Raw genomic sequence first — 17,459 nt, 5'->3', positions numbered from 1 at the left:
TTCCCTTCTCTATGCATACCAACATTGTACAGATGAAAAAAAAATTAATGATACAAATGATATCAGGAACTACTACTTTCAATAAGAATACTTGCTGAATTCCTTGGGAATATTACGTTCATTCTCTTCTAGTGATGGGAGGCACTCTCCTCCCTACCCAAGTCAGATTCATGATTGGGTTCAGCAAATTAATACACATGATTAAAAAAATGGCTCAATCGAGGGATCACACCTAAAGGCAAAATTGTGTCTAGTCAAAATCCAATGGTGGGTGGGATTGCCAGAGTCATTTTCCCCAGAACCCTGCCTGCTTTTTAAGAATCAATCAATACATTTGCCATGCACATAAAGCTGAATCTGCACAAGTTAAATGTGTGTTAAGTTGCAGGCTTACTGTACACAAAAAGCCCCTGTTCACCATCCTGTGGTCACACTGTAAGCCCCCCCCCCGCTTGCTCCCTGGATTCTGTGATGAGGATGATTTTGCTGCCGCTGAAAAAGCAGACAGGGAAACGGAGGGAGGAGTTTTTTTGCTAGGTCCAATTAAAATCTAATCCACTGAAAAAGTCTCAACTCCTATTTAAGAAAAATATAACAACTTGCCAAATTGCTTATCTGAAATAAAGATTCTAAAGTTTAATGAAATCGCTACTCACTCCTTGCTTCCTGTTATTATACAGTATACTTTCCACCCTGTTGGTTAATTTTACTATAACAGCAGCAGAAGTGACAAAAGTGGGATGACCTTTTCCCACTTAAATTACCTCTGACAAAGAACAACGAAAGCTCCTAGAAATAAAAGATCGTGATGAGAGTAGGAGTTAGAACACATTTCTACTGTGAATAATCTCTTCTTGAAACAGATAGCCCAAGAGACATAAAACACATTCCCCTTATAATATAGTATTTCCTATAGTAATGCATTCTAAACACTGTAAATAACAAATAATGACAAATATATAAGAATGGCTTTGAGGCAAACCAAGTATTCAGCTGTATGTACTTGTCTGAATTGTGTATATTTGAGAAAACCACTGTAAAGTTCAGTGGCATAGTAAAAATCCTTCTGGAGCATGAAAACAAAAGAGAAGAGAAGCCTGCTACAAGGTGTTTTGAAGTACTATTTGTTCTAAAGCGTTTCCAAGAACAGTTCATTACCTGAGGTGGGTGACTTGCAACGATCCTCTTGTACAGCTGTACCTTCATTAATATCACAAAGACCTGCTGTAAAATACAAAGAACACAACAGGTTTCAACAGCTGTGGACTACTTTTAATTCTTGACACAAACATTACACATAAGGTATTTTTGTGCCCAGTGGGGAAACAATCAAATCCGATACTTAATTATATTTTTAACTAAGAGTTTTGACAAACGTGTTTTGCTGTTCAAAGTATCAGTGTTTCTTCTTTGGGGAACAGGATGATTATGAAGATTCAGGGAAAAGGGGAGTTGGTATAGATGTGCATGAAAGCCATTTTTCAATGTGATTTTTCTATGTAATATATGTGATTAATGCAAAATTACCTGTACTGTAAACAAGTATATTACAAAGAAAGGTAACCAAGTTGAATATAAGAATGAACATGTAAGGACAAATAGATTACATTTAAAAACCACCATAGACTATAAAAAGCAAGCTAGAATTAGTAATATTTAACATGTTTAAGTATTTGCCTACCAGTGTTGTCAAAACAGATCAAATTTTGACGAAAGGCCTAAAAATACACACTTCAAATATATTGATCTATTTGATAATCTGTGCCCTTCTAGGCCCAAGAAACCACTAATTTCAGAAAACACCATGGTGGTGAAAAATCCAGGACTGTGGTGGTTGTTTGGAACTCTTGCTCAATCAAAGTGACAGTCAACATGTGATTTTGGCATCTAGACCATTGATAAGGATAAAAAAAGCACTGTATCCACTACAAAACCGAAGTAGCAACAACAGGCATCACTACAGATGATGAAATACTTGGGCTGCTTTGGAAGGAGATGCTGTTATGAAAGGTGTTGAAGTGTAAAGGTGACACTGAAAGGCAGAAGTACAAAGCCTCACAAAGCCTCATGTCAATCTGTTGTTATCTTATAGTTCTAGGTTTCTCTAGGTCCATGGGCTTTGCAATAAACAAGGCTGTCCATAATGTTGCTTGCTAGGCACTGAAGAGCTCTGTGTGCGTGTTAGTTATAAATAAAACTACATTATTCTACTTTAATATCTAGAACTCTTCAGAACTCTACAGGCAGCTAGGCAGCCTCATGCTGGAAGACCTATCAGAGATCTGTAAAACCTATGAGAGGATACACACAAGCATTGGAAAAGTTGGTGTGGCGAAAAAAAGAGAAGCAAAAGTATTCCTGACAAAGAGCCAGGCCATTGCTCCTATTCCCCCCAAAATGTTAAATGTATGGATCTGGGAGTTTTAAATGGCCTAATAAAGGTACCACCCTAATATGGATTACAGAGAAAAGTAAGGGAAAGGTAAAAGGACCCCTGACCATTAGGTCCAGTCGTGGCCGACTCTGGGGTTGCGGCGATCATCTCGCTTTATTGGCCGAAGGAGCCGGCGTACAGCTTCCGGGTCATGTGGCCAGCATGACTAAGCTGCTTCTGGCGAACCAGAGCAGCGCACAGAAACACAATTTACCTTCCCGCTGGAGCGGTATCTATTTATCTACTTGTACTTTGAGATGCTTTCGAACTGCTAGGTTGGCAGGAGCAGGGACCGAGCAATGGGAGCTCACCCCGTCGCGGGGATTCAAACTGCAAACCTTCTGATCGGCAACCCCTAGGCTCTGTGGTTTAACCCACAGCGCCACCCGCGTCCCATACAGAGAAAAGTAAAACCTTTTAATTTCCCCACAAAAAAGCCAACCATTTGTTTGTAGTTTGGCAGCCTTAAATCCAGATGGGCTCCTGCGCCTGTAAATCATATCCACTTTGGCCAAAAGTGGAAAGGGTTATTTCCATTTTTAGATTTTCTATTATAATATTAGTTATTATTATACACCATTCACCATAAGGCCCTTGTTAAAAACAGTTAAAACAGATTACATCTAAAATATGTATTTCAGGTATCAAAGGCCAGAGTAAAGAGGTTTGTTCTAAATGAAATCCAACCAGTAACCTGGCTATTGTATTTTGGACCAGTTGCAGTTTCCAAGTCATCTTCAAAGGCAGCTCCACATAGAGTGCATTGCAATAATCCAGCCTGGAAGTTATTGGTGGATGGAGTATGATGATCATGCCATCTCAGTTCATAAGAGGCTAGACCTGTAAACCAGTCAAAAGCTGGAAAGAGGTATATCTAAGCATCAAGGCCAACTGAGCCTCAAATGACAATACTGGATCCTGGACTATCCTCCCCTTCCAAGCTGTGCAGAACACACCATGCCCCCACGTCCTGGACTCAACAACTTAGAACACATAATACCTGTGTTTTCAGGATTCACCTTCAACTTATTGGGCCACATCCCACCCATTATTGCCTCCAAGCATTGGTCTAGCACCCACATATTGGTGACACCTCACATCAAAACCCCTGATGAGAGCTCCCAGCATTTTCAGATAGATGTTACATAGCATGGAGGACAAGATGAAGCCTACAGCTCCACTCCCATGGTGCCAAACAATGGTCCTCCCCAAACTACTCTCTGGAAACAGCCCTAGGAGCAGGAACAGAACCAATGAATTGCATTGCCCTCCATTACCCTCCATAGCGAAGAGAGAACAGAGAACTTCCTTTTACCGAGCTGCTCAAAACCTGAATTACAATCTCCAGGCCCGGATGGACTTACCTCCAAATATTACAAGGTTCTGAAGGACTATTTGATACAACCTTTGTTGGAGGTATGTAACCAGATTATGGATGGGAAGAGGGCACCAGAAACGTGGAAAGAAGCCTTCATCACATTGATACCTAAGTCAGAATCTGAAAAGACTCAGCTTAAAAACTACCGTCCCATCTCACTCCTAAATGTGGATTACAAAATATTTGCAGACATTTTGGCAAATAGACTTAAAAAAGTCTTAAATGAAGTAATTCATAAAGACCAAGCTGGCTTTCTCCCTGGTAGACATTTATATGAGAACACTAGAAACATCATTGACATTTTAGAACTTTTGCAGACTAACAGGAACACAAGGGCGGTGTTAATCTTTATTGATGCGGAGAAAGCATTTGACAACATATCTTGGATGTTTATGAAGAAGAACTTGGAAGGGATGGGAGTGGGACGGGGGTTTGAGAATGGATTACATGCAATCTATTCAGAACAAAAAGCTAAATTAATAGTGAACAATGTGGTGACGGAGGAATTTAAAATTGAAAAAGGGACACGACAAGGGTGCCCTCTATCCCCTCTGTTATTTATTTCAGTCCTGGAGGTGCTATTGAATATGATCAGAGAGGACCGGTTGGTACAAGGGATAGAGGTCGGAGTGAAACAATATAAACTGAAAGCTTTTGCAGATGACCTAGTTTTGACACTGCAGGAGCCAGAATCCAGTACAAAAAGAGTTCTCGAACTTATATCTGAATTTGGTCGGGTGGCGGGATTTAGGTTGAATAAACAAAAAACTAAGGTTCTGACCAAAAATTTAACAATTACAGAAACAGAGGGGTTTCAGAGAGAAACAGAACTGAATGTGGTTAAAAAAGTGAAATACCTTGGGATCTATTTGTCCTCCAAGAATTTGAATTTATTTAAGGATAATTATGAGAAATGTTGGTTGGAAGTTAAAAAGGATTTAGAAATTTGGTCAAGATTGAAACTTTCCTTGTTGGGAAGAATTGCAGCTATAAAAATGAATGTGTTGCCGAAAATGTTATTTTTGTTTCAAACCTTACAGATCGTGGACAGAGTGGATTGCTTTGGAAAATGGCAGAAGGATATATCTAGATTTATCTGGCAGGGCAAAAAGCCCCGAATAAAGTTTAAAATATTAACAGATTCGAAAGAAAGAGGGGGGTTTGCCCTGCCGGACTTGAGGTTGTATTATGAAGCTGCAGCCTTCTGCTGGCTGAAAGATTGGTTTTTGTTGGAAAACACCGATGTCCTAGATCTGGAAGGTTTTAATAATGCTTTTGGATGGCACGCATACCTATGGTACGACAAGGTTAAAGCACATAAATTGTTTAAAAGCCACATTGTCAGAAAAGCAATTTTTGCAGTCTGGATGAAATATAAAGACTTACTAGAGAGTAAAACTCCGAGGTGGCTATCACCAGTGGAGGCCAAGGCCCGAAAAAGACCCAATATGGAGGCCTATTGGCCGAAATATTGGGAATTGACTGAAAAAATTGGAGACAATTGGAAGTTGCAGAGCCAGGACAAACTAAAAAATAAGGTGCGAGATTGGCTACATTATGCTCAAATTCAAGAGGTTTTCAAAATGGACAAAAAAGTTGGTTTCCAGGTGGAAAAGTCGAAACTAGAGACAGAATTGTTAGAACCAAAGACAAAGCTGTTATCTAGAATGTATAACTTGCTGCTTATGTGGAATTTACAGGATGAGACAGTTAAATCTGCTATGATTAAATGGGCACAGGATGTTGGACACAACATTATGTTTGAAGACTGGGAAAGGTTATGGAACACCGGAATGAAATTCACGGCCAGTACGGCCTTGAAGGAAAACATTATGAAAATGATATACCGGTGGTACATGACCCCAGTCAAGTTAGCTAAGATACATCACCTGTCTGACAATAAATGTTGGAAGTGTAAGGAAGCAGAGGGGACTTTCTTTCACCTCTGGTGGACATGCCCAAAGGTTAAGGCTTTCTGGGAAATGATTTACAATGAGTTGAAAAAGGTATTTAGGTATACCTTTCCCAAGAAACCAGAGGCCTTCCTGTTGGGCATGGTAGACCAGAAAGTGTTAAAGAAGGACAGAACTTTGTTTATGTATGCTAGTACAGCAGCAAGAATACTCATCGCAAAGAACTGGAAGACACAAGATTTACCCACGCTGGAGGAATGGCAGATGCAGTTGATGGACTACATGGAGATAGCTGAACTGACCGGCAGAATCCGAGATTTGGATGTAGAAACAATTGAGGTGGACTGGAAAAAGTTTAAAGACTACTTGCAAAAGTATTACAAACTGTATGAATCTTAAGACGGTGCATGATTTGGAAATGATACGCTTTAGCAATTATGATTAAGTAAATAGTAAACTAAGTGATAAAAGAGAAAAGGAGATAATATGAAATTGAACATGTTACGTTTATTTTAAAGGTATAAAAATTGTGACATAATACATTGAATATAGATACATAACATGTAAAAGTTACAATAAGGTATGACATAAGGTAACAAATTGCTGACATTGTTAATATAAAGAACGCAGAATCGGAAGGGGTGGGGAAGTCCAAGTTGGGATTTTTGTTAAAAAAAAAAAAAAAAGGTTTCTTGTAAACTCCTTATTTGTTTGTAATGTATAAAATTTGGAAAGAAACGTAATAAAAAATATTATAAAAAAAAAAAAAAAAACCTGAATTACAGATTAATCCAGAGACCACAGACCAACACACAGAGATAGAAATTTTAAGAAATGCACAGTACAATACTGGGGCCAGTACACACCCTATTGGGTCATCTTCTACCCTGCCATTTGCAATTACACCTTTGTAGTTCAGACATGTCTGCACTTGCATCCCAAGAACAGTTAAGGTTACTTTTACTTGACTGAAACGTGTGTCCTGTATAATATTGTATCATAATTTAACTATACAGTGAATTCTTAATGAGTGCCTGGCTTTAAGTCCAGCACAGCAGGAGACACGCCTAAGCCTCTTTCGCAAAGTTCACATTTTGAATTTTGCCATTTAGGGAGGGGATGCTTTAAAATTCACCCACACATTGTGTAGAAGTATTTGCAGAAAATAAATTCTAGGCAGTATCTGATCTCAGGAGAACCCACCACAAGAAAGATGCATCCTGGTCACTAGGGAAAAAGGAAGGATAAACTTCGGAGATTCCAGGGACTACTAGCAAATAAGACAAGCAGGAAAAGTGCACTAATTGGAAAGGAGAAACAGAAGGCTTTCCCAGCTGGATAAATGGGTCTTTATAACAAGTTTTAGGTTTGCTTTATATTGATTTGTTTTTGTGTTTTTAACCATTTAAAATTATTTTATAATCACCTTGTAAATCACCTTGAGACAGTGGTTTAGAAGGTGATTAATAAATTAACTGTGATACCAATGCTAATATTGTCTGGTGTCCATACAACACACTCAACAATCACAGCTCTGACTTCACTTGCTGGCTAAAAAGCACTGACAGAGGCAGCCAGGCTAGCTCATTTCACAGAAATTACTTAGAAGGGTACCCATACATTTTTGCTTCATAACTTTCTTTCCAGGAGGGTTAGAGATTTACTTTTTTATTAAAAATAAAAAGGAAAGTTCAGAGTCTTGGTCCTTTGTCCAAGCGCACCAATGAAGGTCTTTGTGGACACCACTGCACGCATTTGTGCACATTTGTGGGCACTACTGCACATTTGTGACTTGTATTCTATTATCTACTAATGCCACTTTTTTACTGTTGCTTGCAAAATAGATGAAGGATGTAATCTGGATCTTATTGTACCCAATATTCCATATTGATGGTATCTCAGGTAACAGTCTATAATTATATTAATATATAATTAATCTCTGCTGATATGTTAGTGAAAGAAGCTGAAAAGTAAAGGCTATAGTAAAATATTCAGGGTGATGAATGCATATAACCTAATCAACTGGATGTTAAAACACTTTATTCTTATGAGATGACTTACTTATATAAGAGGTGCGAAGTTTTTTCACAGACTCTGAATATAAGTTAGAGAAGCCACACATGCAAGAAGCCACAGCCAGCATGCCTTATTGAAGCAATGAGAAAGGAAAGACAAAAACACCAACACAGTATATTTGGAGAAAGAAAAAAAATCTGCAGAAAAACTTTAAGATCCAAGCAAACAATGTATTTGTGGGAAATTGTTAGACACCAACTGAAATACAACAAATCATGCATGTGCCAGAATTCACACAGTGTAATATAATTTACTTTACTTGTTGTCTTACGTAATATTTATAAAATTTCCCCATTAATACTACTAACAATTTAATGACAAAACAAACCTATCCCTACTCAGCTGTTTAACTGTTTCATTTAAGAGAATATATTAGTAACATTATAAAATAGCCAGACTTACTTGTACTTATTCTTTTAATACAACTACAATTATTTAACCATCTTCAATATGGAACTACCAGGAAAGGTAGGTAGGAAGAGCCAGAATTGCTGCTTATTCAACAGCCATAAATAGTTTTACAACCATTACAAAGTGGTAATTCATGGAATATTGCAGTTTATATCTGAAACATTTGCAGTGTTCCATGTGGCTATTATAGTAATTCATAATTGCATATAAGTACACAAAAAGTTCCATTGGTTACTACCAGAAGAGCAGATCTTCAGTGCCTGATGAATGTTATTGGTTGAATATTGGTTCCATCTCTGATGGTCAAAGGCAGGAACAGAACTTGTGAGAAGTAGGCAGTTCTGACATCCAGACAGCAAGAGGGTGCCATGGAGATACTGCCATGATCAGGATCTCCAACGGCCACAGATGTCAAGGCCAGAAGGAAGCTAAAAGGACCACTGTGGCTTTTCCTCCCTGATTTTATGAAGGACCCAGGTAAGAACAGAAATCAAGGAACGGTGTACAATAAGCCCAGGCCCAAGGAGACAGCAGTTTACTGAACCTCTACTAATAGGCTCTAAACTATAGTATTAATTAACTATGAAACATATTTTTATGCTACAAGGAGGCAGAGTCCCTCTCTGCCTTCAGGATTTTTTTTAAACGTAGAAGGAAATGGTATGGACTTTGTAAAGGAATTTGGTTCAACAAGAACAGATGCCCCCTTAAATGGTGCTGAGGTAGGTTCTGCAGGAGAGCAATGAAGTCTAAGGCCATTGCAGAGCAAAGGCACATAGTGGGAGTCATGAGAGATAAAACCCATCAGGCCCAGGCAATGGTGAAGGCAAATGTTGTTAAGGGTCCAGAATGTCCACAGATATAATAAATGGATTCATCCCTTTCCATGGATAAGGGCTGCCTATGAGATGCTTAGTGCTTGTTTATGAGGCAAATGCCGAGCAAAGGTCTTACATTTAGAGGAAGAAGGAAAAGCTGCCTTAGCAGGCACTTTAAGTTTATTCAAAGGCTGAGTTTGGGCAGGAGGCGTGGCTATTGCCACCAGAGAGCACACTGACTGCCATCCCTACTCTTCAGAAAGCCAGAATGCTGGGGCATGGATACATAGCACACACCAAACCAGAAGGTGCAGTGGGCCAAAACAGCTAAGAAGAATCGCCGAGGTTCAAATACCAACAAACCTGCCTCCATCCTCCACTGAAGCAGTTACTGGTGAAATCAGGAGAGAGAAAAAAGGCAAGAAGGCAAGGCAAAGGGGTTCTATTTATGGGAGAGATGCAGGCAGCAAAGAATGTAGAAAACAGCCAAGAAAGATGGGCTCAGGTGACAAGAGACAGGCTGAGAGAAGAAAGTGCTGGAGCAGTCATGAAGAGGAGAGAAGGTTAGGAGTGACAACCATACTGCCCTGGTATACTGAAGGGAGAATGGGATGGCTTAGAAACAGTTAAGAGGAAGGCAAACACCGGAACAAAGAAGAAAAAGTGGAATTTAGAAAACCTGAGAAGAGAAAGAACAGGAGCTCAAAAGCAATGTGACTACTTTGATGAAGGCAAGAATCAACTAGGAGCTGCCTACTTCCCACAAGTTCTGTTCCCACCTTCAACCACTAGGTGGAGCCAATACTCAACCAATGACCTTCACAGGAAGTGTGCCACATTAAACATGGCATTTGAAGCAGAGACATATATCCCCAAACACTTGGGGGAAGAAGCATGTTCTCACTACACTTTTACTTCTTTCACATTCTTCCTGCTGTGGAAGAATGGTGTATTGTGGTTACTGCATACTATAAGGTCCCAGGGCTGGTTACACTAAAAGGTCCCAGGGTAATAGAAAATAAAGCATTCAAAAAAGATTAAAACAAACTATGCTCACAACAGGTGTCTTTAAGCATATGACAAAAAGCTGTATAATGAAGGTGACAGAGATATATTTCTGTGGGGAGGGTATTCCACACAGAGAATGCTCTCATCTCAGGTCACATCCCAAGACCTCTAAGGACAGTGGAACTACCAACCTCGCTGATTTTAACACCCAAGAAGGTCTGTAGGAAAGGAGGTGGTCTTTCAGATATTTGGGGACTGAGTGAGCACCATGAACTAAGCCCAGAAACAAACCAGCAACCAGTGCAGCTCTTTTAGAACAGGGCTTATGTGAGTTCTAAAGGGAGCCCCGTCAGTAGTCTGGCTGCTGGAGGTTACCAGAGCATGGAGTACTGTGGCCAAGTTGTCTCTGTGCAAATTAGACTGTAACTGGTGAAGCATCCAGAGCCTCCAATGACAAGGCTGAATTCAGTAGCACCCCCAAGCTATGGACATGCTACTTCCAGGGAAGTACAACCCCAACCATGACAGGTCCCCACATCCCAGAATCAAGAACCCGGGACACATAATACTGCTTTCTTTTCAGGATTCTGATTCAGTTTATTGGCTCACACACAGCCCATCACCACCTCCAAGCATCAGTCTAACATCTTGACTACCTCTCCCAATTCATATGCAACAGAGAAACAGAACTGGGTATCATCTGCATATTGGTGACACCAAATTTTCTGATGGCAGTTCCCAGTGGCTTCTTCATATAGATGTTCCAGGGACAAAATAGAATACTATAGGACACCACAGGACAACTCTCATGGCACATAACAGTAGCCTCCCATAACTACTTTCTGGAAACAGCCCTGGATGAAGGATTGGAACTACTGAAGTACAGTGCCCCCAACCCCCACCTCCCTGAGATGATCCAGAAGGACAGTGGGAGGTCAAGGAGAATGAGCTGGCTTGCACTCTTCTCACCTCTCTCCTGACAAATGTCATCAACCAGGATGTCCAAGGTGGCTTCAGTACCATAACTGGGCCTGAAGCAAGACTGAAATGGATCTAAGCAAAGAGTTTTTTCCAAGCATGTCTAAAGCTGTACTGCCACAGCCCTCTCAAGCATTGTCCAAAAATTAGTTATTTTGTACTGGGCAATAGTGATTTAACATTTCTGGAACAAAAAATGTCTTCCTAAGGAGGAGCCACACCACCATGTCCTTCCAGGCAGGTGGTCAGTCCCTCTCCTCAAGTGCAGCATTAATCACTCATTGCAAACCCAGCTAACCATCTACGGCTAGCTCTCAGAAGCTGAGGTGGGCAAGCATCAAAGGGCAGCTGGTTGGCTGCACTTCTTCAAGCAGCTTGTCCACATCTTCAGGTATGAAGCACCTCTAAAATTTTCTGTTCATATGCACTTCCTCCTCTGAGAATTTTAGGCTTGTGGTTTGCTGAATTTATGTGATTGCTTCCATGTGCCAATACACACCTTAACAGATCAAATACAGCATGCTGAAATAATTGTGTCCAAAAAGGAAGGGGTTAAGTGCTGAGTGGTTCTGTGAAGCAGTTAGTTCAGAATAAATTAACAGGGCATTTATGATAACAGGGTGTGATAGCACAAAGGAAGACGAAAAGTAAATCTCAAACAGGGAAAGGCAAGACAATGGAAGATGGTTGATGTGAACACATAAACCTTGGTAAAGAATACCCCTTTTTGTATAAAAAAGTAATGAAGTAGAATGTTATATCTTTGAAGGTGACTCAGAAAGTACAACTAATACAGAATGTGGCAGCTAGACTGGCGACTGGGAGTGGCCGCTGGAACCATGTAACACTGGTCCTAAAGGATCTTCACTGGCTCCCAGTACATTTCCAAGCACACAGTGGCTGGGGGAAATGGAGTAATAAAGAAGAAGAAGAAGAAGAAGAAGAAGAAGAAGAAGAAGAAGAAGAATGCTTATTATATATGCTAAATTTGGCAGTCTGGAATACTCTTAAAATGAAGACTGTTTGCCTACCATAATCTGATGATGTTTTCTAAAAAGAAGCCCCTACAGAATATTGTCAACATATAAACCTTTTGGTTTGTGCAAGTTACTTTCAAAGAAAAAGCTAGTCGCATGCACTCCTAATCAGCTTGCGGTCCGGTAAGTAGAAGACCAATACAAAAATTTATCAGCAAGTATCAAGTGTATGACCTTACCTCCAGATGGTTGTCTGCTTTTACGTGGAGATCGGGGTTCCCTCCTATAAGGATCATTAGAACCATACAATTCAACGGTGCCAAGGTTTAAAAGTGTGGTCTTTTGGATGTAATCAACCATTGCGATACCATTACAATTGCCAAAAACTACTCTGAAAGAAAATTTATTAGAAAGAATATGATGGCAATGAATGATTGATATCCAAATATATGCTTATGTTAAGTACAACATTTTACTTTCCATTTTTAGGAATTAGTTGAACTGATTATTTTTCAAAATCTAAAATCTATTCTTATATAACATTTAGCAATGAAAATTTGCATGAAAAACTATTCAAAGAACAATTTATTTTAGTAGTAGTTGCTGAGAATAAAACCAATAGACTATTGCCTTACTAAATAACAAACCTCCACCTGACATAGAATGATTACTGTCCACTGCTTACTCAAGGGTAACTGTTTTGTTGCAGTGCGGGAAGAAGCTAATAGCTGCCTTGTTAGTTTGTCCTTGACATGCATTTGTGTTTGGCATGGTTTTACATTAATATTTATTTCTTATAAAGCAGGTTTAAGTAAATAGGCAGTAAAAACAATACATAATTAAGATGCAACTCTAAATAACAAGCAAGATAAAAACAACAGAATGAGCTGGAAACACCAACAGGAGATTTTTGATTCTGAACTGTTGCAATTAACCAAAAAAGCATTTTCACATCTATATAATAGGAGCTGAGACAATCCACCATCTGGCTGCAGAAGAATACCAAAATATAATCTTCCCCATTCCTGGCTGCTACACTTGAGATTTGCCTCATCACCACTGATGACTCTGTACTTCTACTTTTTACAAAACGTCTTACACCTCCATGCCTCACCCAGAGGTTTCGTATGCTGGTCTGATTGTCTTAGCCACATCATCTAACCTTCTGCTATACAATTACCCAAATGAATACCCCACTGTACATCCAACGTTCAATTACTTCATTCTCACCATCTTGTTTTAATGTCCGACAATTGACTAATCTGCTTGTCACAGAAACACATTATTGTATTCTCCCATATTCTTTCTGAATGTCCACCTAGCCTAGATACAACCAAAAAACTAAACAAAAAAAAGCCTCTTCACAAAACGGCTGGTAGTCTAAAAATATACAAGACATTCAAGAAATCAGAGATGGCACAGAAGATTGTGTTCTATGCTGAGAACCATTTGTCGACTTTTCTGAAAGTGCTGTGTACACATCTAACAGCAGAAGCTATCTTCCCCGTGTAATATACAAAGATGGCACAACATTATTGTAATGAAAGGGAACCTTGGACAAAGACTGAAATGTGTTTGTGGCTGAATACCACAATAAATGAGAAGGCCCTTTAAGTACCTTTTTACTGAAAACATGGAAACAAGTAGCATATCAAAACAACATGAATCCAGTAGTTTAGCAGTAACGTCATATTCCTTCTGCAACAGGACAATGGGATTTAAGGAAGAGAAAGCACAGCACCAAATATACTTACAAGCCATAGGCAGAGTTGATTGCAAGGCTTGTTATTTGCTGAGGTGGTTCTCCACTCACCCATACTAACTGGATAACCAGCTCAACCTGGTAGCCTGGAGACTGCTTGAGGGAAGAGTTTTTAACTCTGCAATATACAGGAAAGGTAGACAACATTTATCCTTGTGGAAGTCTGCCAATAAATTTTACTAGAGTGGGAATGTTTCATGACTGATTGTATTTCTTACTGCAAGTTAGTACAGCTTCAAATGCTTACTTTGGAACAGATTCATATGATGTGGGGGAGACTTTTTAATGTAAGTGGCCATGTTCTGATGTTGAGAAGGATCACATGCAAGCACTGCAGAGCACATTTTCCCACCCACCCCCCGGTTCTGGTGTACATAAATTGCTTAATCAGTCACATTTTAACATATTTTCTGATCCTGGCATGTAAATGATAGTTTGCACACAGCAGAGCTTGCTTAGTTAAGATGAAATGGCAAACTATAATTTGCTGAAGTGATTGCAAAATTAAGCATTATATCATAAGGACTCACAATACTTATACATTTATTTATTTTTCTTTAATTTAAAGCATTTATAAAGCATTTATGGAAACAGAAATTCAGTAATAACAGAGACCAATCTTATGAGTCAGGGACAGCCAGGACAAAATGGTATGTCTTTACAAAGTGTCTAAAGCAACTGATAGATGATGCTTCACATATGGCAGAGGAAAGAGCATTTCACAGTGCAATTAGTTCCGCTCTCTGCCAAGTCTCAATAAAGTAGAATTTGGTGGCTTGTCATGACTGGTGAGTTAGACTTGAGAGTTGGTAACTTACCTAAATTAATCTCGAGTCCATGGCTCAAATGAAATTTGAACCAGGAATCTGCAGGCTCATAACTTATTCTCTATCTCAAATATGAAGGAATAGGAATATTTCTGTGGGGAGGGTATACATTCTGTTGTACAGGAAAGTGAGATAAGGCAGGAGATTCTAAGTTAGATGTGTAGTTGGGGGCATTTGGCATCCGGTTCTCTCTGGAGGACTGAGAATGGGCATGCTGTTTTTTAAGAAAAGCTGCAGTTTATATATCAAACTTTGGCAAATACAGCTATTGAAACACATAGGTAGTTTCATAGGCTCCTGTAAGCAATATATAATTACTTTGTACATTGATACAAGCTCAATACATGTGCCTTCTATTAGCGCACCTTTGTAAAGCATACACTAGGAGGAGGTATGAGTAACCATATCCCAAAGCAGCACATGTCAAAAGCCAAAAGTTTTTTCTATAATAAGATTAAGCAGTCTATGAAGGTAGGATACAGTATTTAGAAATACTAGCCTTACACTTACTTTAAACATGGGACGTTATCCCGAAGCCCATCAGATGAGCTGCTGCTAGTGGATGGATGAGACTGGGGAGCAATGGACTGAGGGTTGGAACCTGTGCCTGGAGTAGGCAGTGGTGGCACTTGCTCAGAATCTGGAGACTCTATATAATTTATTTCATACAATAGCCGTACTTCAAGCATCTGCAAATGACAATGGAGAAGACGTGACACAGTCCGAGAGTTCTTTGCACTGCAAATTTTGCAGTTGCCAATTCACTACTTTGGTCTCAACAACTTCCATAAAGTTAAATACAAAACTTCTTATTAAAGACAAGTGGATGGCCTCAACCACAGTATCAAGCTGCAATGTATCAATCAAATACCAGACAATAAGGTACCAAGAGTACTATGAGGTTTGTTTGACACTATCCTAAGAGATGCTGGGAGCTGCAGGTAAATAAAATTTAGAACGGCACGGATTTGCCATTCCTGTTTTAGAGAAACACTTGCAGCTGATTCTGTGGGCTGTGACCACCTCCTCAGAACTGAGCAGTAACACAGGATCAAGAAATACTTCTGAGTGGTGCACCTTCTCATTTAAAGGCAATGTAACCACATCTAGGAGAGGAAATAGCAGCATCTTTATAGACCTAGATTGTCCTGTCCTCATGGTCCTGTCATCATTCCTATCAGGAATAAGCTTCAATTTGTTAGTGCTCATCCAGTCCATAACTACCTATGTTCAGGCATTAATTAAATGCACAAACAATTGTTTCTTGGTTTGATGGAAACAAATAAAGCTGGGCGACATTGTGTATATTGAGAAGAACTGCTGAACATTCTCCCTCCATAGCTGAAGAGCACTGTGGACATCCATCTCAGGTGATCCAGAAAATTTGATCAAATACCATGATACTATATCAGGCATAGGCAAACTCGGCCCTCCAGATGTTTTGGGACTACAACTCCCATCATCCCTAGCTAACAGGACCAGTGGTCAGGGATGATGGGAATTGTAGTCTCAAAACATCTGGAGGGCCGAGTTTGCCTATGCCTGTACTATATTGGCAATACAGATAATGAACAAGTTATACCCTCCCTGTTCAAATCTAGATGAAGACAACCAAAGCATTACGGTGTTCTCAAACCCTCCCAAATATTTAATAATAATAATAATAAAAATAAATTTTATTTATATCCCGCCCTCCCCAGCCGAAGCCGGGCTCAGGGCGGCTAACAACAATCAAATAATCAAACAATCAAATAAACCAACATTCTAAAAATATTTCATTATAAAAATTAATTAAAATCAAGTTAATGGCAACCATTAAACAAAGCTCTGTGCAGGTTGCCAGAGGAGGGAGTCAGGCTGCGCCCTGACCAAAGGCCTGGTGGAACAACTCTGTCTTGCAGGCCCTGCGGAAAGATGTCAAGTCCCACAGGGCCCTAGTCTCTTCTGACAGAGCGTTCCACCAGATTGGAGCCGCAGCCGAGAAGGCCCTGGCTCTAGTTGAGGCCAGCCTAACCTCTCTGAGGCCTGGGACTTTCAGGATGTTTTTATTTGCAGACCGTAGGTTTCTTTGTGGGGCATACCAGGAGAGGCGGTCCCGTAGGTACGAGGGTCCTAGGCCGTATAGGGCTTTAAAGGTTAAAACCAGCACCTTAAACCTGATCCTGTACTCCACCGGGAGCCAGTGCAGCTGATATAGCACCGGATGAATGTGGTCTCGCAGCGAAGACCCCATAAGGAGTCTCGCCGCGGCATTCTGCACCCGCTGGAGTTTCTGGGTCAGTCTCAAGGGCAGCCCCACGTAGAGCGAGTTACAATAATCCAGTCTGGAGGTGACCGTCGCATGGATCACAGTGGCTAGGTCAGGGCGAGAGAGATAAGGGGCCAACTGCTTAGCTTGGCGGAGATGAAAAAATGCCGCCTTTGTTATAGCTGTAATCTGCGCCTCCATAGAGAGGGAGGTATCGAAGATTACACCCAAACTCTTAACGGACGGTGCTGGCACTAACTGCACCCCCGCAAGAGATGGGAGTTGCCCCCTCAATCCCATATCGTCCCGTCCCAGCCAGAGGACCTCTGTCTTCGAAGGATTTAACTTCAACCGGCTCCCACGTAACCATCCAGCCACAGCCTCCAGGCATCTGGTCAGTGTGTCTGGGGCCGAGTCAGGATGGCCATCCATCAACAGATAGAGTTGGGTGTCATCGGCATACTGATGGCAACCCAGCCCAAAACTCTGATATGGGTCAACAGTCTGCCTCATCCATCAATTTTTTGATTTGATTATGAACTACTTATGAAACCCTCCAACCACTGTCTATGATTTAATGGGTAAAAAAACTGAATAAACCTGTATAAAAATATTAGCTGCACTCTCTT

At 40.2% G+C, this 17,459-nt stretch overlaps 1 protein-coding gene across 6 annotated transcripts in view; it reads right to left on the bottom strand.

Moving 5' to 3' along the window:
• Nucleotides 1-17,459, bottom strand: part of STXBP5 (syntaxin binding protein 5) — a 118,813-nt gene that overhangs the window by 26,237 nt on the left and 75,117 nt on the right. For all 6 annotated transcript variants that reach the window (XM_053382120.1, XM_053382122.1, XM_053382121.1 and 3 more), the window contains 4 exons: nt 15,093-15,271; nt 13,748-13,873; nt 12,233-12,384; nt 1,159-1,224 (listed from right to left, as the gene is read on the bottom strand). In XM_053382120.1, the coding sequence (XP_053238095.1) occupies nt 1,159-1,224; nt 12,233-12,384; nt 13,748-13,873; nt 15,093-15,271 (523 nt within the window). The remainder of the gene's footprint in view (nt 1-1,158; nt 1,225-12,232; nt 12,385-13,747; nt 13,874-15,092; nt 15,272-17,459) is intronic.

The sequence above is a fragment of the Podarcis raffonei genome, chromosome 3 (assembly GCF_027172205.1).
Source record: "Podarcis raffonei isolate rPodRaf1 chromosome 3, rPodRaf1.pri, whole genome shotgun sequence".
Taxonomy (NCBI): Eukaryota; Metazoa; Chordata; class Lepidosauria; order Squamata; family Lacertidae; genus Podarcis; species Podarcis raffonei.
This window is presented reverse-complemented; position numbering and strand designations above follow the sequence as displayed.